The sequence below is a fragment of the Thalassophryne amazonica genome, chromosome 8 (genome assembly GCF_902500255.1).
Source record: "Thalassophryne amazonica chromosome 8, fThaAma1.1, whole genome shotgun sequence".
Lineage (NCBI taxonomy): Eukaryota > Metazoa > Chordata > Actinopteri > Batrachoidiformes > Batrachoididae > Thalassophryne > Thalassophryne amazonica.
The window spans coordinates 58,589,039-58,616,530 of record NC_047110.1 but is presented as its reverse complement, the minus strand read 5'-3'; the positions used below and the strand labels follow the sequence as shown (position 1 = coordinate 58,616,530).

Genomic DNA, 27,492 nt, shown 5'->3' with positions numbered 1-27,492 from the left:
TGCATCTACGTCTTCAGGGACAAGTGCAAGAAGGGTGACGCAAACACATTAAAGTTTAACCCTGCCACATCTGTTGTTTCTGTAATAAGAGGTATAAAGATCCTCCTCACAAACTGGCAGTTTGTATTGGCCTAAATGATCTTCTGGGTATCGATCCCAGATGATCAGAGACTGTTGGATCTCCACTGAGCATACCTGCTTTAAGCGTGTGTTCACTCATTTGGTTGCTCTGTCACTTATTCCTTTGTAATTTATAACCACAGTTACAGTCAGAAGATGAGCAGTGTGTCATTCGCTTGTATTACAGTGTGTCTCATTGTGGAACTTTCAGGTGAGAAACTTATTCTGTGGCAATACAGTAACCAGTGTTGAAGATAATCAACAATGTCCCGTGCACTACTTGTTTACTGACATGCATGAACAGCTTTGGTATTTAAGAAAAAAATCTATTATTTTTATTATTACAGTAATTAAACTGTGAGCATAATAATTTTTTTTAAATTGATTATTTGTTTAGATAATGATATGTCAGTTTCTAAAACCATAAGGTCACTTTTTCAAATGTCCCCCTTTTTTGTTTGAGCAACAGATGTAAACCCATAGATTTTCAAATTATTAGAGTATAAAATATTAAGCAGCTCTAAACTGTGAAGGACCACATGCCAGTCAAGTAGTAATAAAGCTTTAAATTAACCAATAACTAATTGTACAACAATAAATAGGTATTAAATTAATTTGCAAGCAAATTCATTAATGCCTGTTTTGTTATAATGTTATTACGTAATTAAACCTTTTTTACTATTTCAGTGGCACTTGTGGTCCTCTTTACGAAACCTCTTCCTTGAAGAAGCTGAAATGAGTGAGTTGCATTTTGATAAATTGTTCCTCAAATAATTTATCATTCAGTTGATCAGTTAATGGGGGGTGTGGATTTACAGCTTTATTGTACATGAATACATGAGGTTGTAGTTGTGTAGATATCTTTCAATGTGCGTAAGTATAGTAGATTTTTTTTATAACTGATCAAATTTAAGTTTATTGTCTTAAAATGGTATTTTTGATGTAGCCTACAACATACATGTTCTTTGACGTGTTAACCGAATTGTCAAATATATTACTTTAACTACACTGTTACTTTATTATATTTTCATGACTTAATGATCACATTATGTTTGCAGATTTTATGATTTAGGGATCTCCCAATCTGATGGAATCCAATGAGTATCAGCCCGATGAAGACATCTATTTATTTATTTTTGATTGATCTCTATCTGTTTAATTACACCCAGGTCATTAAATAAGTGTGCACGCCTTCCCTCTGCTTCACTTCAGAAGCTCAGTCAGTGGATAGGGGGAAAGAAGAAAAAAAAAACTCCTGGCTACTACTTCACTACAGAGCCATGGGGTGCATTTTAAAAAGCAGTATAACACTCTCTTTAAATGCACAGCGAGCCTATTTTATCCACTCAGATCAACAGTGTGCACCAGTTTCTCTCTGTTTGATTAGCACAGAGCGATATGCAGCGCTCAGACCTACCATGGTGAGAGTTTCAAAAACATATTTCAGGTAACTTCAGATACCCACCAACCCTGCTTCTTGTGAACAGTGAGTGTGATAGGGTCTTCTTATCGACCCATCGGGTAGCAATTTCCACAAAAAAATAAACACGTCAACAATAATAATAATAATGCCATAATAATGGATGTATTTTTAACATCTAAAACAGTCACTTTTATTCTTGAGTGTCCTAGTACACAATTCTGCACTAAGTAAATGAATATAAACATTAAGAAGCTTAAGTTGAAGATGTTTTTTCTTTTCTTCATGCAGAGCCATTAAAGTGAAATGCATATACTTAAATGGATTGACTTTAATGTTTGCATTCTGCTCTATGCAAGTGTAATATCAAGGAAAATACAAGTCAGCACTAGATGTTGTCAGATGCTCAATATTAAACGACTCAGATTGGGATCAGGGTAAAAAAAACAAGCCGTATCGGAACACCCCTAATTTTCATTAATACCTTTCCAGAGTAGTTTTGGAAATCTCTGCACTTTTCGTACCATAGCCATTGAACCAGTTGGTTCACAGAAAACAAGTTGAATCAAAGTGATTCATCTTCATATTGTTAGTGGTCTTGTGAATGAGGAAGTGATAAAGAAACGTGCTTGCGTTGTATGAGGTTAAAGGAGCTGCAGAAGGAGAGAAAACTGAGACAGGCCAAAACTTTGATCCTATTGATGTGTAGCAGGAGACTGTGCAGCTGAAACCCAAAGCGGGTAACATGTCAGACTTTGTGAACTATTCTAAGCATCAGTTGCTGACGCCAAGATGAGGGGCGGGTTGGGGTTGGGGGGGCATATATGCCCCTCCATAAGGTCTCCCAATATGAGTTGCTGATCACTGAAAGCCCCATACAGTCCCTTAATGTTGTGATTGAAGCTGTTTATAGGCTCTGCAATGCAGTTCTCAGTCCCACTTATGAGACTCGGGTCAATTCTATTTGTAGATGTGCGTTTTTGTCGCTCAAAAGCGTTTGTGTGAAAAGTTGCAATCCCGTCTTTGGTCTTTGTGGGGTCTAGTGTGAAGGAAGATCGCAAGGAGCTGTAGTGACCTTGTAACAACTTGATGAGGGCAGAGCGGAATTCCTGAAGGGACACATGGTCTAGACTGACAAGGCCATCTGTTTTAGCACCAGCAGTAGGAGGAAGGTGGAGGGGGTTGGACACGGGGGTGCTGAGAATTCCTTTTGCTGGGGTGTGGAGGGAGAAGATATTCTGGGATATCACTGCTAGGACTCCACTGGGAAACGTATTTCTTTTAGGTTTTTCAAAATTCTCAGGGAGAATTTTCAAACCCTTAATGGTGAGGGGGAAATCGCTGCAGTGAAATATGGAGGAGATCCTTTCTTGAGCCTCCAAACCTTCACGAAGAGATTGATCATAATGTTCTTGGTGTATTGTCATTTTACGTTGGTGGATCCAGTTTCTTTTCCATCTCAGCACAGCCGGGGCGAGGCGGGCGGGATCTGGTAGGCCTCCTGGCACCGACCTCAGAGGATCATCTTCAAGGGATCTTCTTGGGAGTTGTACTGTGCACGGCAAGGATTTGTTTTCTTGCTGCCTCACTGCAATTGCATGGCTGATACAAATTAATATTTTTATGAGGCTCCTCGCAGCAGAGATGGGCCAGGACCAAACCAAACAGCAGATCGAGAAGGGCCTTAGGTTGTATCAGTCAAATCAGACAGAAAATGCTCTGCATGTCTGGACAAAAGTGTTGGAGAGGACATCAGATCCTGGAGGGAAGTTTCGAGTTTTGGGGTGCCTGATCACAGCTCACTCAGAAATGGGAAAATACAAGGATATGCTAAAGGTAAGCTACAATCATTATGGCTGTTAAGATTTGTACAAAACTACTAACTTGCAATTCATGTGTGTTGTAGAACAAGTAAAACAGTAAATGTGTGAAGTTTGCCTTGTGTAGAATTTTTTTTTATTATTATTATTAAGAGATGCCATTGTTTTTTTTTTATTATTTATTTATGTCTAGGTTATGCAACCAACACTTTGGCATGTGTGAGGTCACAGTCTGATGAATGAATGTCATTCTGTTGGAGCATGTTCACAATGTTCTAGTGGTTATGGAACAGGTTCCCTTCACAATGATCCTGAGAGCCATGGGTTAATTTGTGGCTTCCGTATGATGCATAGTAAATAAGAGCCCTGCAACCTGAGTATGTGTGGTGTTTTGTTGACATAACCACCCAGCAGCCATAGTTTCTTAAAGCCTTCATAAATAGTTTTGACCCTATGTATTATGATAATTGTATCCAATCATTAGCATTTATTGTCTATAACCTCTCCATCACCTTATTCCTGCAGTATGCCCTTGATCAAATTGACACAGCCAGAGTGATGGAGGACCCAGACTACCTGACAGAAGGCTACCTGAACTTGGCAAGGAGCAACGAAAAGCTATGTGACTTCCAGAAAACGGTCTCCTACTGCAAAACCTGTTTAAACATGCAGGGCACTACAGTCAGTCTGCAACTCAATGGCCAGGTCTGTCTAAGCATGGGCAATGCCTTCCTGGGCCTCAGCGTCTTCCAGAAAGCTTTGGAGAGCTACGAGAAAGCTCTACGCTATGCACATAATAACGATGATAAGATGCTTGAGTGCAGAGTCTGCTGCAGCCTGGGAAACATCTACATCCAGCTTAAGGTACCTGACATAAGATGTGTTTTTATAATGCAGCACACGTGCATCAGTCTTTCTGTTATGTTTAATAGTTGTTAAATACGTGTTTGCAGACTTCTTGTGCTTTCTGTTTGAGTACGGCAAATTGTTGGACTGAGCATGTGAGTGGATTACGCAATCATTATTGATGCTGCCAGTGTATTTGGAGGGTATGATAACACTGCAGAGCATCCAAGCAAACATCATCAATGATTAGCGCATGCAGTGCTGGGCATTGTGCAGCGTTGGCGGAGTGAGTAGGCCGCCTGGCGGGCCTTGTGCAGTTCTCTTGACATCAGAGAATTGCATGAGTAAATCCCCTGGCTTCACGTGGGGGGGATTAGTTTCAGTGGGATCGTGTTGTGGTGAAAGAATTCACTCATTTATCACATTGTTATTTTATGAAACCACAACTGATGCTCAGCAGCTAGTTGAGTGGTTAACTGAGTGAGGGGAAAAAAGATTTTTGATAACTGGTTCATTTTGAAATTGTCAGAAAGAAGATGGTAAGTTTTGACACCTGCAAGCTTGTTCAGTGACACAATGTGATGCTTTTTCTCTTTTGAAACAAAATATGCATGAAGGATAGACTTGTTTAAACATGTTTTAAATCTCTTCAAATGTGTTAAACTGGTTAAAAGGGTTTTAAACAGTCTATTTTGGCTAAATTAGTGATACAAACTTTTATTGAGTGGTTTACATAAATTTCTTTAAATAGATATTAAATGATCTGTTTTTTAAATCTGGATTAAAGAGGTCTAAAGTAATGGTAAAGTGGCTTTAACTGGGTTTAAAGAGGCTAATGATAATATAAAACATCAGTATTCCAAGATGCATACCACAAAATGGACGACGCACATCCAAAATGTGCTTGTATTTGGTACTATTATCTGATCTTAACCTAACTGCTTTTTATAGTTGTCTAATTGATAAAACCAAAGTATTCACATCTATTTGGAACAGAATGGGAACGACATGATGGAGCACTGATTTTGTTGTTTGGCACTCTGACATGCACCATAAAATTTTTACATACCGCCTTGAACGCAACGTGAGCATGACACCCACTTGTACCTGCCTACTTCACTTTGCAATCAATCACATATCCACTGATTCACACAGACTAAGGACCACCCACATGAGGGCCGGACTTGACTCAGGAGCAAAAGTTAGTGCAGGGAGAATTCAGGGCTCTTTGTTCAAACGGTGCATGTAGTTTGTTCGAAGACCCCAGTGCTGTGTTAGATGACTGTTATCAGTGTAGGCACCTTTCAATACAACTTCTAAACTTTGAAGTACGTTTTCTGTTCAATCCTTTTGATATCACTCACCACCTAAAAGAACCTTAACATGTAAATCAAAACTAGTATGGTGTAAACTGCATTTCAGACTTTCTTTGTGTTTTAAACAAAAGTAAGTCAAATCAGGCGTTGTGGCCAAGTGGTTCGTGCAGTTCTTTCCTAAACAGAAGGTTCCCTGTTCAAGGCCACCTGTGCCCATTCTCTGTGTGATGTAGAGTTGCGTCAAGTGCATTTTTTGCCAAATCAGTGTGCAGATCCATACGGGATCTGCTGAGGCTAACCCAGAAAGAATTTACTGTTAAATACCTCCAAAAACAACAGTGAAAGAGGTTTTAATCAAATTGTCAGCCTGTCCATAATTACAGAATAAATATGATTTTTTTAAAAAGGGATAATTAACAACCATTTAACATCCACAATCAAACATAATCACAACAATAATCACAGTAATCACAACCAGTGACAGCACAGAAAAACAATATGCAAAATCATCCCAATTCATCTTTGTACTTGTGCATTTAGCAACCTTATGGTCGAAGCAATAGAAGAATTTGCATAAAGATTTGTTTCCCAAATCAGCACATAATACTGCCGACCTGATGGCATGATTACGAATTCACTGCCAAGGACGTGATCAGGTTATGATAATATTATTATAATATTATATATTATTAATATATAATATTATTATATGTGCGCTTTCTGGACCACCCACATTTTCCAGAGAGACCAGAGGTCCATAAGTTGGACACCAGTTTGACTACCCACCTTCAGCACACCTTGATGATGTCATTCAGACACTTCTTGTCTTTGGAACTGGAAGGAAGCCGGAGCGACCCCACACGGGGAAAACATGCAAACTACACACAGAAAGGAGCAGGTGGGAAGCGATCCCACAAGCTTCTTGCTGTGAGGCAACAGTGCTAACCACTAAGCCACCATAACTTACTTATGACAAAATGGGACTGAAAAAAATAAAAGGAGGGCATACCTCCTAGCTCTGCTGTTAGCCTGTAGTTGTGATTTCCAGGCTAGCATAGTGGATTATTCTTAGACTGAACTCAGAGCAAATCAAGGGGCCTGGAACCAACATTATTTTCTTAAATATAAGTGTAGCACTTTTGTTTTCACCCCAGTGTTTCATAAGTTGAAATAAAAGATGTAACACTTCTTTTGTGCACATAAATGGTTTATTTCACTACAGTTCACAAATTTGTTAAAAGTCCATGTGAAAGAGCACTGCACCTTTGCCACCACAATCCTTCCATCTGGCAGGTATGGCGCATCAAGATGCTTATTAAACAGTATGATTGCTGCACAGTTCTCTCTTTGATTGGTCAAATAAAAGCACACGTTAAAATGTGCAGTAGACCTGGAAAAAAAGTCTTTACAGTATTCGGTGAAGAAGTTGGATGTGGTGGTCCTTAGCTGGTTGGATGTGCAGCCAAATTCTTGGAAACAATACTGGAGGTAGATTATGGTCATTAGATGACCACTCAATACACACAACAGCTCAGTGATGTTATAAATTGCACATTTTAGAGTAAGTGTTTATTGTGACCAGTCTGTGGCACATCTGTGCAATAATCATGCTGTTTAATCAGCATCTTGATATTTGACACCTGGCAGGTGGATGGGTTATCTTGGCAAAGGTGAAGTGCTCACTAACACAGACTTTAACAAATTTGTGAACAAAATTTTAGGTGCGTTGAAGAAGTTTTTATTTCAATGTATGAAGAAAGGGAGAGAAAACAAAAGTGTTGCAGATATATTTTTGTTGAGTAACACTTAAACAGAATTTTTTTTATTAACTTTTTGTGATATCAGTGTTTTTTGTTTTGTTACTGCTTTTTGTCAAAATCAATCACCAGAATAAAGAGTAAAACCCAAAGAGGCATCTGCCTTCAAAACCTTAAGTGCAAATTAAAGGTTTGTGCTGATGGCATCAAATGTTTGGCAAATGCAACATTAGAGGCCTGACTGTCCTTTCTGCTAACAGGACTATGAGAAAGCCCTGTTCTTCCCCTGCAAAGCAGCTGAGCTTGTCAATGACTATGGGAAAGGTTGGAGCCTCAAGTATCGTGCCATGAGCCAGTACCACATGTCTGTAGCCTACAGGAAGCTGGAGCGCCTGCCAGACGCCATGGAGTGTTGTGAGGTATTGCTTTATAGCCGTCCAGCAGATGACTGTTCTCAGACACATGCTTCATCCCCAAACACTGTTTGGTTTCGTCACCAGCTTGATGCCTTTTGTCTGTCCTGATGTTGCGGATATAGCAGACAGCGTCTTACAAACAGGTGCAACTGTTATGTGCTATATTGTACCAGGCGGTAGATAAAAAAATATGCTGACGCCAGTGCTGGTTTCAAGTGTTAATGAAGCGAGTGGCTTTACTCTACTAATTTTGTACTGAGAGCAAAAAATAACTTTGTCACTGCCTTGGAGTGCACAACAGGATGTGTTTCAGCTTTAGGACGTCATTTTTTTTTTTCATTTATACAAATCAGTTTTTGCAGTTATGGCTTTATTTAACTGAATTCCTTCAGAATCACATTTATTTAACAAAACAAACCAAAAAAAAAGGGGGCATCAGACTTTTAATTCTTGTGATTTTTAAAGATCCTAGAAAGTAAAATGTGTGTTGGAAGTTTGTCACACCACAGAAAAAGGTGTCATTAAGCATCCAGCCAAATCTGAAACAATAAAAACATCAAGTATATTAAATTGACTTCCAAAGTTGTGAAAAAATTACCAGTATACACATAGGGTTATTTATCATGACACGGGTCCTGTACAATTGCCTGGGGTCTTGTGAATCTGTGCTTCTTCTCCTTCCAACTTAAACAACTGCTGAGTTGATTGGTACCAAGTAAACCTGTGCTGTCTTGGCCTTTCCTTTCATTTCACTATTGCCCAACCCTGGTCTAAAGTTACACTGGCACCATTAGAAATTACGTGGCAATACAGGAAGTTGCTATCAGGGTGTATTTGTACGAGGCTCTCTGGAACACACTTGAGAGCATTATACACCCATTTGTTTGACTAGTGTGAATGATGTGGGGCATTGTGTGGGCCGTCCTGCTGGTACGTGTCTGGGCCGACTTGCAGCAGTAGCCTGGGGCGCGATCCAGCTGGACGGCAGCTACATGTAGTGTTATCACAAATGCAGGAGCACAGAAATCTGATGTCATGTCACTGACGCGAATGTTCTCTTTAACAGTTACTAATAGTATTCTTACTACTACTTTTATAATAGTCTTCCATTCAACAGCAGATAGTTTGCAAAATTCTCCATCATCATCTGCTCACACCATAAAAAAATCTTGTCATGTATGCAGTATGACTGATTTATTAATCACTTATTGCATAATTTATTCAGATGGGACAGGTTTATGGTATGTAAAGAGGAGGGGTGGCATTTAGTGCATCCAGAAAGTATTCACAGCGCTTCACTTTTTCTACATTTTATGTCACAGCCTTATACAAAATCGATGAAATTTTTTTTCCTCAAAATTCTACACACAATAACAATGACACTGTGAAAAAAGATGTTTTTTTTTTTTTAAAGATTTTTAAGAATTTATTAAAAATAAAAGCTAAGAAGTAAGAAATCACATGTATACAGTAGTGTTCAGAATAATAGTAGTACTATGTGACTAAAAAGATTAATCCAGATTTTGAGTATATTTCTTATTGTTACATGGGAAACAAGGTACCAGTAGATTCAGTAGATTCTCACAAATCCAACAAGACCAAGCATTCATGATATGCACACTCTTAAGGCTATGAAATTGGGCTATTAGTAAAAAAAAAAAGTAGAAAAGGTGGTGTTCACAATAATAGTAGCATCTGCTGTTGACGCTACAATCTCAAAACTATTATGTTCAAACTGCTTTTTTAGCAATCCTGTGAATCACTAAACTAGTATTTAGTTGTATAACCACAGTTTTTCATGATTTCTTCATATCTGCGAGGCATTAATTTTGTTGGTTTGGAACCAAGATTTTGCTTGTTTACTAGTATGCTTGGGGTCATTGTCTTGTTGAAACACCCATTTCAAGGGCATGTCCTCTTCAGCATAAGGCAGCATGACCTCTTCAAGTATTTTGACATATCCAAACTGATCCATGATACCTGGTATGCGATATATAGGCCCAACACCATAGTAGGAGAAACATGCCCATATCATGATGCTTGCACCACCATGCTTCACTGTCTTCACTGTGAACTGTGGCTTGAATTCAGAGTTTGGGGGTCGTCTCACAAACTGTCTGCTGCCCTTGGACCCAAAAAGAACAATTTTACTCTCATCAGTCCACAAAATATTCCTCCATTTCTTTTTAGGCCAGTTGATGTGTTCTTTGGCAAATTGTAACCTCTTCTGCACATGTCTTTTATTTAACAGAGGGACTTTGCGGGGGATTCTTGCAAATAAATTAGCTTCACATAGGCGTCTTCTAACTGTCACAGCACTTACAGGTAACTCCAGACTGTCTTTGATCATCCTGGAGCTGATCAATGGGTGAGCCTTTGCCATGCTGGTTATTCTTCTATCCATTTTGATGGTTGTTTTCCATTTTCTTCCATGCGTCTCTGGTTTTTTGTCCATTTTAAAGCATTGGAGATCATTGTAGATGAACAGCCTATATTTTTTTTGCACCTGCGTATACGTTTTCCCCTCTCCAATCAACTTTTTAATCAAACTACGCTGTTCTTCTGAACAATGTCTTGAACGTCCCATTTTCCTCAGGCTTTCAAAGAGAAAAGCATGTTCAACAGGTGCTGTCTTCATCCTTAAATAGGGGACACCTGATTCATACCTGTTTGTTCCACAAAATTGATGAACTCACTGACTGAATGCCACACTACTATTATTGTGAACACCCCCTTTTCTACTTTTTTTTTACTAATAGCCCAATTTCATAGCCTTAAGAGTGTGCATATCATGAATGCTTGGTCTTGTTGGATTTGTGAGAATCTACTGAATCTACTGGTACCTTGTTTCCATTGTAACAATAAGAAATATACTCAAAACCTGGATTAATTGTTTTAGTCACAGAGCACTACTATTATTCTGAAAACTACTGTAAGTATTCACAGCCTTTGCAATGAAGGTCAAAATTGAGCTCAGGTGTATCCTGTTTCCACTGATAATCCTTGAGACATTTCTACAGCTTAATTGGAGTACACCTGGGGTAAATTCAGTTGATTGGACATGAGTTGGAAAGGCACACACCTATCTACATATGAGGTCCCACAGTTGACAGTGCATGTCAGAGCACAAACCAAGCATGAAGTCAAAAGAATTTTCCGTAGACCTCCAAGACAGGATTGTCTCGAGGCACAAATCTGGAGAAGGGTACAAAAAACATTTCTGCTGCTTTGAAGGTCCCAGTGAGCACAGTGACCTCCATCATGTGTGAAAGAAGGAAGTTCAGATCCACGGGACTGTTCCTAGACCTGGCTGCCCATTTAAACCGAGTGATTGGGGAGAAGGGCCTCAGTCAGGGAAGTGACCAAGAACCCGATGGTCACTCTGTCAGAGCTCTAGCATTCCTTTGGTGAGAGAGGAGAACTTTCTGAGAAGGACAACCATCTCTGCAGCAATCCACCAATCAGGTCTGTATGATAAAGTGGCCAGACGGAAGCCACTCCTTAGTAAAAGTCACATGGCAGCCTGACTGGAGTTTGCCAAAGGCACCTGAAGGACTCTCAGACCATGAAAAACAAAATTCTCTGGTCTGATGAGACACAGATTGAACTCTTTAGTGTGAATGCCAGGCGTCATGTTTGGAGGAAACCAGGGACCATCCCTACGGTGAAGCATGGTGGTGGCAGCATCATGCTGTGGGGATGTTTTTTCAACAGCAGGAACTGGGAGACTAGTCAGGATTGAGGGAAAGATGAATGTAGCAATGTACAGAGACATCCTGGATGAAAACCTGCTCCAGAGCAAACTTGACCTTAGACTGGGGTGATGGTTCATCTTTCAACAGGACAATGACCCTAAACACACAACCAAGATATCAAAGGAGTGGCTTCAGGACAACTCTGTGAATGTCGTTGAGTGGCCCAGCCAGAGTCCAGACCTGAATCTGAATGAACATCTCTGGAGAAATCTGAAAATGGCTGTGCACCGACACTCCCCATCCAACCAGATGGATCTTGAGAGGTACTGCAAAGAGGAGTGGGCAAGACTACCCAAAGATACGTGAGCCAAGCTTGTGGCATCATATTCAAGAAGACCTAGGGTTGCCAACCGTCCCTTGAAAAACGGAATCATCCCTTATTTGGAAATAAAAGTGTGCGTTCCGTATTGACCTGAAACGGGACGCAGTTTGTCCCGTATTTCTGTGAGAATCAAAAAGTCTGTAAAATGTCAATGGAATTGACTGGCGCTTTATATGGAAACTTACGGTAAATTTGATCCCAGCCTCTCTCCTGCTTTTCACCAATGAGCTGACAGACACGAGTTGACGATACAGAATCACTCTTATCTCATTGGTCGAGGGACATCTGCTCGCAAGAAGATACCGACGTCAGGAGCCGACGAGGGTCGCTGGACGACAATAACAAAGCAGCATGGCTGATATCGATAAAGACACCGACACTGGCACTGCAGATATGTCTACGGACAGCAATGTAACGTCGTTACTACTCCTCCTAAAAAAAAAAAAAAAAAAAAAAAAAAAAAAGAATGCAAAAATACAGAGGAGAATGAGAAAAGGAAAATGGCTGGGTGGAAAAGGTGCGCGACAACAGTATTGTTTACTTTTCAGACTTTATTTTTTGCACTTTTTATTACACTAAATGTGTAAATGTGCACTGTTACATTGTTTTGGATGATGCAAATTTTGTATTGTTTTTTTTTTGTTAATTTATACAATTTTAAGTTAAGCAATAGCACTACAGAGATTTATTTTTAAAGAAGACAAAATGCTCATATTGAAATTGTGAGTGAAAATTTATTTTGCGCTAAAAATAAATTGCTAAATAATAATTTGTTTTCCACGTGTTCATATCAGAACAAATGCATGTATGCATCTACCTAAATTCAGGGTCAAGTCAACAGTCAAATGGTTAAAAATCATTTCACACAGACGCTGGGAAGGGTGAAGGCAATGGTCAGTCGGCCGGTCGGCCCTTGCGGTGAGGTGTCCCTTATTTATTTTTCAGAGAGTTGGCAACCCTAAGAAGACCTGAGGCTGTAATTACTGCCAAAGGTGCATCAACAAAGTAAAAAAAAAAAAATCCAACAGCTTTATGTTGTCATTATGGGGTGTTGTGAATAGATGTTTGAGAGGAAAAAAATGAATTTACTCCATTTTGGAATAAGGCTGTAACATAGCAAAATATGGAACAAGAGAAATGCTGTGAATACTTTCCGGATGCACTGCAATTTTTACAAGAGTTTTTTAGTTTCTGGTTGCATCTCAGTGCACTATTTCAGCCATTTTAATGGACTACAAGCATCCATGCCAGTATTTCAATGACTTTTACTTTCTGTAAAATGAGTCATAGAAATTATCGCAGGTGATATTAATCCAGTGTGAAAACATGCTGTGGAAGAGGAGTTTTCTGACAGTTATCTCAACATGAAGTTGTATAAGGACACATTTGGGAAAGACACTGTGCATGACATCTTTCCATCACCTGCTTTGTCACATGCATAATGTGTGCATTCAGCCACCAATATTGAAGCATTTCCAGAGTGGGTGTGAAAATAGTAAAGAGAGGGATGAACAATTCAGGAAAAAGTTTATCTAAAATTCTTTACAAATGGCAGTCATGGAAGAAGTAACATTTGCTGAGGAGATTGCAACAGGTGAATCAGTTTTGTTAGAAGCTGAGCTAGCCAAGGTTGGTGCCTTGAGCTAGCTAATGTTAGCAACTGCCTCACTATGGTTTCAGCCTCTTGTGCACCAATCACCACAGCATCTACAACTTCTGTTGGTGATAGTCAACCAGTTTAGGATACCGATATGCAACAGTAGCACAACACCACAACATATAGTTTCTTTATCTGGCCTGCTGTGGCATCCTAATCTTCCTATAATAAGCCCATAACACTGTAAATACATGCCATGACATCATTGGGAGGTATTCTGGAAGTGCCGCAGCTGTGCTAAAGTTATACTCCAGAGATGATATGGTGTGTAGACTTATGCCACAGTTATTATTGTAACATGGTACAACCCAGTACCATGGTACTAACCAGTGACGTAATTTGACGGGTGGATGTCTGTGGTACTAGGTGTCTTCAAAGGATCCTTGGGTACTGCTGGAATGACTTTGTATCAAATGAGAGACTAGTATGAGGAGTTACTAAGAGAGACCAGGATGCGGAGTAATTGCATTATGAGACCGTCAGCTACAACATTTTAGCCATGTGGCCAATTTCTCTGTGCATGATCCAGCACGCAGGTGCCTGAGGGCCTCAGTAGCTGGAGAACACCAAGGGGACACCAATGTTTCACCTGGCTGCAGCAGATAGATGGTTGTTTTAGAGATCTGGGAATGGATGTTTGCCTAGGTGGTTGCCATCCAGGACCCAAGGCGGTTCTGTGGTGCTGTGGATGCAGCAAAGCGCAGCACAACGCATGCTCCCAGGCTTGACTTGATGGTACAAACCTGCCATTTTATGCCATCACACTACATACTAGATCACATTCCTTCGCAACCACTAATACTACCTTGCTCTTTATCTTTATGCCATTACAGCCAGCGTTGGAGTCATTGCTCAAAAAAGTGGTATACTGTATAGCAATATATTACTTGCTACTTAAAAAAAAAATGTAATGCCTTACTTTAACTGTCCTTTGAATTCCACTGGAATTTACACTGACAAAGTTCTCCCATGCTCTGCCGTTGTTGTGAGCGTAAATAAAGTTAACAAGCCAGTTGAGTTTTCAGTCTGATGTTCATGTTGCATTTAAGGGAAATTAGTTATTGTCACATGGTTTTAGAAAGTGTAGTATGATTACTGAATTTACAACAGTAATGCATTAAATTACTGCGTTACAGACAAATGTAATGTGATTACAGTAACACATTACTTTATGATGTGTTACACCCAACACTGGATATAGCAGACAATGCTCAGTAAGGGTCCCATGGCATCATCAGTTTGCTGTTTGTGGTAAGTTTTAAATATAAAAGTGCTTTCAGATTCTCCCTTTTTCACTTGAGGATGCTAAAGCAGATCCGATATGGATCTGCATGTTGTTTTGACACGTTTTATGCAACGTGTCCTTCTTGACACAAATCCATATTACATGGGAAATAAGCAGGGGTGGTCTTAAAACAGGAGCCTTCCACCCTGGAAATAAACCTAGAGAAGGTGATGGTCTATTGGTTAAGTGTTGGGCTTCAGACCAGAGGATTCTCGATTCAAACCCCAGCCTGACCGGAAAATCAATAAGGGCCCTTGGGCAATCCCCAAGTTGCTCCCGGTGTGTAGTGAGCACCTTGCATGGCAGCACCCTGACATTGGTGTGTGAGTGTGTTTGGGTGAATGTGAGGCTTTGAGCATCTGATGCAGATGGAAAAGCGCTATATAAATGCAGTCCAAACAAGTGCACTAACCACTTGGCTAGCCTGCTGCCCATCTGCCCAAAATATACAAAGCACAAAAATGATGTAGAGCTTAAGCAGACCTGGGTTCAATTCCCCGTATCTGTCTGTGTCCTTGGACAAGACAGCTCATTTGCATTTTCTTAGTCCTCCCAGCAGTAACTGACCTTGGTTGGTAAAATAATTTGCATTGGACTGGCGTCCCATCCAGGGAGCGTTGTCAACTCTCATCTGCTTCACACTACACTAAAGATTATCAGGGTGATTGCTCAGGATTCCCAGTTGGCAACTACCTTTCTGAGTTGAATAAAAGCTTTTCTTGAATTTGAGTTTACCTATGTTTTTAAGGCACCAATTGAACTTGAATCACCCTGATAATTTTTACAGTGTACAGAATCCAGGGATAAATAGTGGCACCAAAAGGCCAAAGGGTCTATACATGACAAACAGGATGAAGTCCAGTTTAATGGTCCAACACCACAGTTCAGTACTACATAGTTCACAGTTTTTCTTACATGATTTCAGGAATAGTTTTCCCACCTATACTGTATAAGGCCTTTCCAAGCAAATGTGTGATTTTACTTTACAGGATCTTTTAGCTAATCTGTGTTGAAGCCACAAACCAAATCAAGCTCTCACAGGAGGAAACCTCGACATTAAATGAAACAGACAATATGTAACAACTGTATTCAAAGACAGTAACTATGACAATCTAAACACTTGAACACCTGCACAGTTCTAGCATGTCTTCACCCGCTGACAGAGGTGGGCGTAAGTCACCGTCAAGTCATTCTCAAGTCATGAATCAGCAAGTATCAAGTCAGTGTTTGCAAGCTGACTTGAGACTTGACATGGGACTTGCAGATTGATGACTTGAGAGTGACTTCCCCCTACCTCTGCGTGCTGATAATAAACTTGTGCTGGAATCATTGGTGCAGACAAACTCAAAATCTGCAATTATGCCACTAAAACAAACTTTCATGTGCTTCAACAGGAATCTATGAAGATTGCGTTGCAGCATGGCGACCGTCCCCTGCAGGCTCTTTGCTTACTAAACTTTGCAGACATACACCGGTGCAGGCAGGATGTTGATGTAAGGTGCCACCATTTGACCAAATTTTACATTTACATTTATTTTTGGTCCCTCACAGAAAGACGTAGTTTGCAGTATTTAGTTACAGGGAAGCTTTACTATGGTTTTTATCTTTCATGCAGAAAGCATTCCCGCGCTACGAGTCTGCACTGGCCATCATGACTGAGATTGGAAATCGAGTTGGACAAGCACAAGTCTACTTGGGAGTTGCAAAGTGTTGGCTTCTGCAGAAAGAATTTGACAAGGTTCCTGTATTTAAACATACATTTCTCCCCAAACAATAGATTTGGATGTATAACTGTGTAAAAACTGTTTTGCCACAAACATAATTCTCATAATCTCATTTCCTTGGTGATTGTGACAAACTCATAACTGTTGATTCTTAGGCTCTAGATTCTTTGCAGAGAGCACAGGTGTTGGCAGATGGAATGGGCAACAAGGTATTTGATGCTCAACACAAACAGATCTGGTTTATGGAGTGACACACTGTCATATTAACAGGCATCTTCCCCGCCATGTGCATGTTTAGCTGTGCACACTCAAGGTCCACTGCCTGAGAGAGGGGATTTACCGAAGCCGGGGGCAGCAAGAGGAGCTCAGGGAGCAGGTGGTGAAGTTCCTGGAGTGTGTGGAGGAGTTGGAGCTCTACTGCGGCATGTGTGGCGAGTCCATTGGGGACAGGGACCAAAAGCTGCAGGCTTTGCCCTGTTCCCACATTTTTCATCTCAAGTAGGTGCTCAATTCAGAGCATATTCTTTTCATGTCATTTGTGCCTCAAATGTGTCAAATACATATCATACACTGTTTTTTATGATTATTATACTACCCCGCAACCCAATTGAAATGGTATATCGGAATCACCCTGTCTGTGCATGAGTCTTGTAAGTCCAACTCCTTGTCAAGCAGGGGTCAGCAGCCCTGAATGATTCCATGTGTACCTCCTGCAACCACTGCTGATTAGCTAAGTCTAGTGCATGCTTTGATTGGCTGAGCACAGTTTAATTAGCAGTGGGTGGAGCAGGGAGAGTTTGAAAACATGCACGAACTCTCCAGGAGCAGGGTTGACCCCTGTCCTAAAACCGATTGGTATAGTTCAGTGATACCATCCATAATGGTAGCACCCCTTATGAAGATGATTATGAAGGAAAATAATTCTGGTCCAGCATCTTCAGAGAGGGATAACCAGATTTTTGTTCTTGCATTTTTATGTCCACCAAGGATGTAAAAAAATCATCAACATTTATTTATTTGTCTGTCTGTCTGTCTGATTACATCAAAACTACTGCACGGATAGATATTAGGCCATGGAAGACTCCACTGAATTTTGGGAGGTGATCTGGATCCAGATTTCACTTTATATAGGCTTTGAAGGATTATATTAAAACTACTTCACAGATTCTCACCATATTTGCACCACAGATTATGAGGCATTTAACACTCCACTGAATTTTGGAGGTGATCCGGATCCGGATTGGAGGACACCAGAACTCTGTGATTGCTCGTTTAAAAAAATATATCATATTTATCAACATAAGTATTGCACTTTGTTAATTCAGGTATTTCATCACAAAATATTTTCTTCCACCGATACATAATACATGTAAACAGCATATATGGTTGCAAAACTTTGACACTAACCAGTGACCAAATGTGATGACTGGATGCCTTTGGGACTAGGTCTTCGGATGATCTTTGGAAAACACTGGAATGATTTAGTATGTGATGAGCGGTTACGCAGGGAGACGTGGATGAGGAGTACCACTTGCATAGTGAGGGAACATCAGCTACAAAATCTTGGTGATGTGGCACATTTCTCTGGACATGATCCAACACACAGCATAAGCTTTGAGAATCCCATCAGCTGACAAGTACTGTGGCAGCATAAAGGTTATTGTTTTGTGAGCTTGCTCAGAAAGTTCAAGTTTTGCTGCTTTTTGTGCATCATGTTGCCATCAAAACTCTCATCGGTGACAACTTTACTCAGAGTGAATATACACTCAACAAAAATCTAAACGCAACACTTTTGGTTTTGCTCCCATTTTGTATGAGATGAACTCAAAGATCTAAAACTTTTTTTACATACACAATATCACCATTTCCCTCAAATATTGTTCACAAACCAGTCTAAATCTGTGATAGTGAGCACTTCTCCTTTGCTGAGATAATCCATCCCACCTCACAGGTGTGCCATATCAAGATGCTGATTAGACACCATGATTAGTGCACAGGTGTGCCTTAGACTGTCCACAATAAAAGGCCACTCTGAAAGGTGCAGTTTTATCACACAGCACAATGCCACAGATGTCACAAGATTTGAGGGAGCGTGCAATTGGCATGCTGAGAGCAGGAATGTCAACCAGAGCTGTTGCTCGTGTATTGAATGTTCATTTCTCTACCATAAGCCGTCTCCAAAGGCGTTTCAGAGAATTTGGCAGTACATCCAACCAGCCTCACAACCGCAGACCACGTGTAACCACACCAGCCCAGGACCTCCACATCCAGCATGTTCACCTCCAAGATCATCTGAGACCAGCCACTCGGACAGCTGCTGAAACAATCGGTTTCCATAACCAAAGAATTTCTGCATAAACTGTCAGAAACCGTGTCACGGAAGCTCATCTGCATGCTCGTCGTCCTCATCGGGGTCTTGACCTGACTCCAGTTCGTCATCGTAACCGACTTGAGTGGGCAAATGCTCACATTCGCTGGCATTTGGCACGTTGGAGAGGTGTTCTCTTCACCAATGAATCCCGGTTCACACTGTCCAGGGCAGATGGCAGACAGCGTGTGTGGCGTCGTGTGGGTGAGCGGTTTTCTGATGTCAATGTTGTGGATCGAGTGGCCCATGGTGGCGGTGGGGTTATGGTATGGGCAGGCGTCTGTTATGGACGAAGAACACAGGTGCATTTTATTGATGACATTTTGAATGCACAGAGATACCGTGACGAGATCCTGAGGCCCATTGTTGCGCCATACATCCAAGAACATCACCTCATGTTGCAGCAGGATGATGCACGGCCCCATGTTGCAAGGATCTGTACACAATTCTTGGAAGCTGAAAATGTTCCAGTTCTTGCATGGCCGGCATACTCACCGGACATGTCACCCATTGAGCATGTTTGGGATGCTCTGGACCGGCGTATACGACAACGTGTACCAGTTCCTGCCAATATCCAGCAACTTCGCACAGCCATTGAAGAGGAGTGGACCAACATTCCACAGGCCACAATTGACAACCTGATCAACTCTATGCGAAGGAGATGTGTTGCACTGCATGAGGCAAATGGTGGTCACACCAGATACTGACTGGTATCCCCCCCAATAAAACAAAACTGCACCTTTCAGAGTGGCCTTTTATTGTGGACAGTCTAAGGCACACCTGTGCACTAATCATGGTGTCTAATCAGCATCTTGGTATGGCACACCTGTGAGGTGGGATGGATTATCTCAGCAAAGGAGAAGTGCTCACTATCACAGATTTAGACTGGTTTGTGAACAATATTTGAGGGAAATGGTGATATTGTGTATGTGGAAAAAGTTTTAGATCTTTGAGTTCATCTCATACAAAATGGGAGCAAAACCAAAAGTGTTGCGTTTATATTTTTGTTGAGTGTACCTACTCGTATTTTTTAGATCCGAGTTTAAAGAAGGTTTTTTTTTTGTTGTTTGCTTGTTTGTTTTTGTAAATAAACACTTCAGTTTATGTTCATTTATCAAGAGCATGACTTCACTGGGCATTGAGTATCGGAATTTCGTTCCTTCCATGTGTTACATGCTTGGAATGACAATAAATTAACTTTGACCTTGAACATGATTTTTGACTTGTCTGCTCAGGCAACGGGAGCACAACTCAGCTATATAATCATTTTGGTGTATATCAAAAAGCATTTACTAGAAGACTATGTTTTTGTTTTGATTTTTTTTTTTTTTTTTATGTGTGTGTCAAATAAACATTTCTCTTCCATTGAGGCCAAAATTAAGATAACAGCCTCAGTCTCCATTGACTGACATAATATTTTCCACACTGTAAAATGGGATTTCCCTGCTGTGGGACAACAAAGGATTATCTTATTTTATTTGCCTGAGTCCTCTGAGATTAGTCAGGTTCACCTGTGAAACCTGATTCTTCAGTTGGTTTCAATCATTGTTTTTCATTAAAAATTGCTACTCTGTGTGAGCCTGGTCTCCTCAAATCTCAAAAGATATATATGTATGTAAGAAGTGAGCTGTTGTCCAGCCATCATCTTCAAGACCAGATAAATCTAGTCCACAATCTGTGCCTCTGCATATTTGACTCTTACATTTTAACTCCTACCTCTATTCATGTATCTATTTCTGAAGTTAAAGAAGTTTAATCAAATTTAATATAACCTTCATTGGGAATCTCAACCATTTGGGTCTGCTAAATATTGTCTTCATACAACCAGTAGGGGACACTATGTGTTGAAATCAAAACGAGAAGGCACTCAAACTCTGCCAAGGCCACATGTTCCCCACTGTCAAATTACCTATTCCCTTGCATTTAGAATCAACCCTTGTTCAAGGAACAAGGATGGATATTCTGATATATTCTGGATTTAATCAAGAATTACATAAATTATTGTGTAAGAGGAAAAAAATGTTCTGAATGCTTAAAACATCCTCTGGATCCAAATTATTTCCTGAATTAAATTCTAAATATAATCCTTCATTTTCTAGGACTCTATCCATCTGCTAAGACAGGGTCAGTATTGATCTTGCTACTAGTAACACTGTAAGCCAGTTCAACCTGCTGCATGGACTGGTGGTTGGTGTCTAAACCGGCTCCCCCACTACCACTTGTGCTGGTGGTGATGAGGGTGACATGATACCCAGCAGGATGGAAAACAAGGCCTGTCAAAGGGCAGATGAACTCCTTGAGAGTCAACAGCCATCATGCTTTTATGTTGTTTTTTGTAAAACACCATGCTTTTATGTTTTGTGTTTTAAAATGTATTTCATTGTTATTATATTTATTTTAAATCTGTTGTGTATTAAATTTCTGTGTGCACCCTGTGCATGGTTCTGCATCCAGAACTGCAGGTGGTCCTCCAGTCCACAGTTCATCCCTTTGGGGGTTGGTAGTGATGGGAATAAGAATAAATGTGCGGACTTTTCTGATCCATTTGTCATCAGCGTGCACACTGCAAAAACTATTAAAATACGATGGCAGAAGAAGCAGTGAAAGCAGAAAAGTGTCAAATCACAGCCTTTTGTGTCTGATTTAACAGGTGCACGTCTGACCACGGTGTGAAAAAATGAAAGTCGGGATTTTTATCAGGGAAATGACTCCAGCCCCACTTTCCTCAAATCTGCGAGTGTCAGAGCACTGAACTTTAATTTGTACCTCTGTTACTGTGCACGTCCAGACTGCTTGGGGCTTTTAATGGAAATACATTGTGATCAGACGGGACATTTTATCCAATTGGAGCGAAAATACGTTATACAAATCCGATATATACAGTGTTTATTACATGGAAAAGAATACAAAAACATTGGGACTTTTTTGTCTGGTGACTGCGAATATCTGGTTTATACAATGATGTTTATGTGAGTTTTACTATACAGGGGACTGAACAATAAATTTACCTCAAAGCTTTGATGAAGTCACTTCCATCCCACACGGCTGACTTTATTTTGCCAAATTTTTCTTCTGTTCGGATCTGAAGGGAATCTGTACATCTTGAAGCCCTTGTTGTGTCTATTTGTGCATCCAAATGCACAGCAACCCGGCATTTTCAGCAAATAAATAAATAAAATAGCTTGATTTACATGCAATTAGATTAACAATTAGATTAACCCCGCCTCGCGCTCTATGGCTGCTGGGATAGGCTCCAGCCCCCCGCGACCCTTAATTGGACTAAGCGGTAGAAGATGAATGAATGAATGGACTAACAGTGAACGCTATTTTGAACACAAGATGGCACCAGGAGTCATGTGACCGTTTTTTGTTTTTTTTAACTCATCATGTCGTTACTCTCTCAATTAAGGGACTCTAGTATGTGCTGAGGGAGGACATGCAGGTGGTTGGTGTGACAGAGGAAGATTCAGAGGACAGGGTGAGATGGAAACGACTGACCTGCTGTGACGATTCCTAACGGGAGCACCCGAAAGCAAAAGAAGTGTACAGTGTTTACGGTTAATAATTTATTCTATTAAGTGTACATTTCATTCATTAAACACATTTACTATTTGGTTTTATTATAAATAATTGAGCATATAGTTGAATTTAAAGTTCCATTAAAAAGAGGAGGGAGGATCCAAATTCATTAACATATTTGAATATTTTTTAAAAAGTAGCATAATAATTACTTTCCCTAGTAACTATTGTGTTACTTGACCTTTTATATTTACTTTTATAATGCTGTAACTCAGTTACTAACTCAATTACTTTTGAGTTACCTTTTAGTACTAGTAACTATAAGTAATTACTTTTTAAAGTAACGTGCCCAACACTGGGGGTTGGTGGTGGGATTGGCACTTTAACCGCCATAAAAACATCTTGCATAACTCCAAGACACAAAAGAAAGATTCCTGTTTCCTCTCTCCATTAACTCTGCCTTTCATCGGAAGGTAGCGCGCATTATGAAGGGGATGGGGAAAGCCATCTGGAGCCTCATCTCTCTCAAGAAGAAACCACAGGAGAGCACCAAGGGTTGTGTCATTGAAGGATGGCAGTTGGTGCGGTGCTGAGGGCTTGTCCACTGCACGGCGGTGCCCATGTCCAAACCTGAGGCAACTTATGCGGGTGGGCAGCTGGAACATCCTTTGACTCAGCAAGGATGACCATCATCCACTGCTGTTGAGGGAGCTTGGAAAAATCCACATTGCAGTAGCTGCACTGTCTGAAGTCCTAAGACCTGGAATCGGCCATATATCCATGGGTGGATATATCTACTTTTGGTCTAGTTGTTCTATTAGTTGGCACACAAAGAAAGTGACAGTTGCTGTGGCAGGCCAGCTCCTTCCAGTGTTGTCAGATATTACCCCTGTCAGTGAGTGTACTCTGAGGCTCAGACTCAAACATTCTGTGGGTGTTGTGTCTGTTGTCTTCATCTATACTCCAGCTGTGATCAATGATGTCTGTGAGGGGGAGCTGTTATTCACAGCTTCACTCCGTGAATGACGACTGCCCCAGAAGCAACACTTTATTGGTCATGGGTGATTTTAATGCGACCACCGGCACTGACAGGCCTGGTTATGAAGACTGCCTTGGTCCGCATTGATCTGGAAACTGTGGTGAAAATGGTGCAGTTCTCTTGACTTTGCAAAAAGCCAGGGGTTTAGTGTTGCTGGATCCTGGTTTCATCGTCCAGATGTACATGGTATTCTAATACTGGTGGTGTTGCCAAGGAGATCGCCCATGTCCTTTCGGGAAAATGCTGCATAATTCTGTAGGGCCTACAGAAGTGCCCAGTTTGTGAATTCTGACCACAGACTCGTTGTGGCTTCCCTGAGGATTCAGTTGAGGTCTTGCAGGGTGCTGCCCAAGGTTAAATCTGGCCAGGCTTCAAGATCAGACTGTTTCTCAGGAATCTGCATACAGTTTGGCTGGAGGATTTGCAAATATGGACACAACTGGTAATCCGAATAGGTTGTGGGCATTCTTACGCAATCAGACCCTGAAAGTTGATGAGGATTGTATTGGAGTCGCCAATGTCCATACGAGGACGTGTTTCATTTCTGAGGACACTCTAAATATCATCGAGGAGTCGTAGTGCACAGATTCTTCCTGAGTGTTGAGGACTCCAGTAGTTTGAGAAGGCCAAGGGGACGCCCACTTTTCACCTGACTGCGGCAGATAGATGCCTATTTTAGAGGCGCAGGAATGGACCAGTTGTCTGCCTGGGTGGTCGCCATCCAGGACCCAAGGTGGTGCTGAGGTGTTGTGGATGCATCAGAGTGCAGCACCGGTGCATGCTGTCCGACTTGACTTGTCTTGATGCATTTGCTCACTAAATTTCATCATCCTCTCATTAACTTTTTTACTTAAATGTTGCTACGTGACATTCTTTTAGAGGTCCAGAATATATTCTAGATCACCTCCAAAATGAACTCACTTATTTCCCCGAATAATATCCATCTGCTAAGTTAGTGCTAACCTAATTTGATTGAAATCTGTTCATTATATTTTGATTTATTCTGCTGACAGACAAAGACAAACACCGGTGAAAACATTTCTTCCTTGGCAGGGACACACACAAAAATGTAGACACAAATAAGAGGCTTGATTGTCATCAAAGAGAAAAAGTGGACATTTCTGCTGTTTCCCAAATGAAAGGATCTGAATAGAATGATGCCCTTATTGTTCAAGGTAACGTGGACGATGATAGGTACCGCCGGTGACGTGGTTTTATTTTTCAGGTGTCTGCAGACAAACGGGACAAAGGGTTGTCCAAAATGTTTCAAGTCCTCCATGAAGCCCGGGTTTGTGTGATGGATGACTGCATTTGTGCATTGGATCTGCAAGACACAGCGTGAAGCTCCACCTTCAGCCACCTGCCTGAACTGAGCGAAGCCGGCAGCCTCTGATGGCATTTCAGCAGTTAAGATTCACTGCTCTGCACAGAAGATGCCGGACAGAACCACGCGCCCGAGTGAAGCTCTGAGGAGACGATCAGGGCCTCCATCTTATTTACAGACATGGGTCTGTGAGTGACAGCTGACTGAGGAGGCACAAGTAGCAGGGTTACATTTCAGTATAAACTGCAGAGGATATCCTATATTTTCTCTGATCGCTGGCCAATAACCACGGAAGAGACACACACGGACCTGTGCAAGGAGAATTTCTAACCACTGCTTGTAATTACATGCCTTAGATTTGTACTACGCCGCAAGAGTGAGATAGAGGAAAGTATTTTACGGGACATTTGATGACATCTCACATACTTTGAACATTACATCCACTGTTATTTTTTATGCCATTTTCCAGAAGAACCTAATAGGACTGCTGCCAGTCTGATTTCATATGTTTCTCATTGTACTCATGTACATATATTGTTAATACATTTTAAAAGTTTGGTTTATTTGTAGTATTTGTAAATGCTATAACTAAAACCTCTTAACACTTTTTAAAACTAATAAGTCTTTACTGCTGCTCAGCACATACACACATCTGTCTTTTCCTCATTCAGAGAGGATCAGCACATTCTTACAACTTTCCTTTGTATTTATTTATTTAATTTTTTTTTTTAGAGATGCTTTAACCGCCTAGTTTTGTTGTAGATAAGAACAAAGACTGATGGGAAATTCTAACCAGAAAGTAACATCGGACCCATCACTTACTAATTCTGTAAATAAAAATGAAATTTCAGTGATCAGTTTGAGATTATTCAGTGAAACAAACAGTAAAATTTCAGTACTAAGTTTGAATCAACACTTTGGTTGTTGCACAGTTTATGTGTAATACTAAGAAGCAAAAATAATTTATTGATGGCATGTTTCCAGGTTACTGCATATTTATGTATTTTACACATTTGTTATTGTAGTTTTTTTATCATAAGTCCTTTCTTCCCCTTTTATATCCAAACCTCATACAGTAAACTAGGGCACTAAAAATTAGGTATTTTTGTAATAAATAAATATAAATTTCATAAACAAACCTGACCAATTAAAATGAGACATCTCAAAGATTTTTCCATATATAACACTTCGAAGATGCTTTTACCTAACAAGGTAATAGTACATGTGGGCATGAAAACAATATGGCATGGAAATCCCTTGACCGTCTGCAAAATTAAATCTTGAAGGGCAATTTTTGGGGTAAGACTTAATTTACATAGTAGCTTTGGTAGAAATCAGCAAAAGGACCTAAGAGGAGAAGGCAACAAACAGTCAGAATTTTGACACCACCTTTGTCAAATTTGATCTCACCTGGGTTATTCCACAATGCACCTCCATATGTGTGCCTGGTGCAAATCAAATTGAAAAACTTAAATTTTGACCTCGGGCCCTAATGACTTTAAGGGCAGGTCTGGAGTTGAACGTCCTCCATTTAGTATTTTGGTGGAATCAGAATAAGTACCTGGAAAAAGTAGGGAACGGACAGACAAAAGTTTCTAAAATTACAGTGTAATTACACGTGGGTTCAATTTGGTAAAGTTCTTTTATTAGACATTTATTCAGAAAAAGGGAGCCCCTTCAGCTTTTCCCTTTTTCACTCGAGGTCACCACAGCAGATCTGAGATGGCTCTGCATTCGGAAAACAGGATAAATAATATAAGGCACTGTTGGGACAAATTTTCAACTAAACTACTATCCCTGGTTAAAATTTTTAATAGAACCAATGTGTACCGTTTGTCATCTCTGGCAAAAAGGAGGCACACAGAGGTTCTTAATAACACCAGTAAACATAAGCATGCTTTTGCTTAAAAAAATTTTTTTGATTCGACTTCACCTCTGAGCGACTTCTCGTTCCTTGTGCATTACCTGTGTTATGTCAATAAATGCATTAACTCACAGTTACGCAAAACAGTTTATGCTTAAATATTAGATTTTTTTTTAGTTCTGTGTACATTGAAAATGAACTATTTTTGTCATATGTAACGCATCTTCAACAGTTTAAACTACCTCTGTTTGTGCATCAATGCTATGCCCTCCTCAGATGATCAATGCAGTAATAAAGGAGAATTTGACTAAAATGTGGAACTGTAATTTTTTTTTTTTTTTTTTGTAGTTATAGTTTTGGGACAATCACAGAGGTGACTGAAATGACTGACTTATGTGTATTGTTAATGTAGTGATTCATCTGAGTCAAGCCCTGGTAATGTGTTAAATACAGTGCGTCCAGAAAGTATTCACAGCGCTTCAACATGTCCACATTTTATGTTTCAGCCTTATTTCAAAATGGAGTAAATAAATTTTTCCCCTCAAAATTCTACTTACAACACCCCATAACAACATGAAAAGTTTTTTTTTTTTTTTTTTGCAAATTAAAAATAAACAACTTAATAAAAAAAATCACGTACATAAGCATTCACGCCCTTTGCTCAATACTTTGTTGATGCACATTTGGCAGCAATTAGAGCCTCAAGTCTTCTTGAATATGATGCTACAAGCTTGGTGCACATCTCTATTTTGTTTCTGATGGTCTAAGTTCTTCAGGTCAGGCTGCCATGTGCCTTTTACTAAGGAGTGGCTTCCGTCTGGACACTCTACCATACAGGCCTGATTGGTGGATTGCTGCAGAGAAGATTGTCCTCCTGGAAGGTTCTCTCCTTTCTCCACAGAGGAATGATGGTGCTCTGACAGAGTGACCATCGGGTTCT

The 27,492-nt window shown here is 40.3% G+C and overlaps 2 protein-coding genes across 2 annotated transcripts in view; both read left to right on the top strand.

Moving 5' to 3' along the window:
- kbtbd4 (kelch repeat and BTB (POZ) domain containing 4) overlaps positions 1–1,125 on the top strand; it is a 17,336-nt gene extending 16,211 nt beyond the window's left edge. Inside the window, exon 6 of the mRNA XM_034176390.1 lies at positions 1–1,125. This exon is cut by the window's left edge and continues 726 nt beyond it. Within this exon, the coding sequence (XP_034032281.1) occupies positions 1–135 (135 nt within the window). The 3' untranslated portion in view covers positions 136–1,125.
- A 1,636-nt stretch (positions 1,126–2,761) lies between these two features.
- Positions 2,762–26,861, top strand: rapsn (receptor-associated protein of the synapse, 43kD). The gene is made up of 8 exons (XM_034176391.1): positions 2,762–3,376; positions 3,886–4,224; positions 7,540–7,698; positions 16,109–16,207; positions 16,330–16,452; positions 16,594–16,647; positions 16,737–16,936; positions 24,590–26,861. Exons 1-8 carry the CDS (start codon positions 3,164–3,166, stop codon positions 24,660–24,662), a joined length of 1,260 nt encoding a protein of 419 aa, XP_034032282.1. The 5' UTR covers positions 2,762–3,163; the 3' UTR covers positions 24,663–26,861.
- The last annotated feature ends 631 nt before the right edge of the window (positions 26,862–27,492 follow it).

Excerpts from the sequence above, each read along its gene's own strand:
- rapsn (XM_034176391.1), top strand. The coding sequence starts at position 3,164 with ATGAGGCTCCTCGCAGCAGAGATGGGCCAGGACCAAACCAAACAGCAG. Across the intron at positions 7,699-16,108 it reads ACGCCATGGAGTGTTGTGAG|GAATCTATGAAGATTGCGTT; the intron begins GTATTGCTTTAT and ends GTGCTTCAACAG. Across the intron at positions 16,648-16,736 it reads CAGATGGAATGGGCAACAAG|CTGTGCACACTCAAGGTCCA; the intron begins GTATTTGATGCT and ends GTGCATGTTTAG.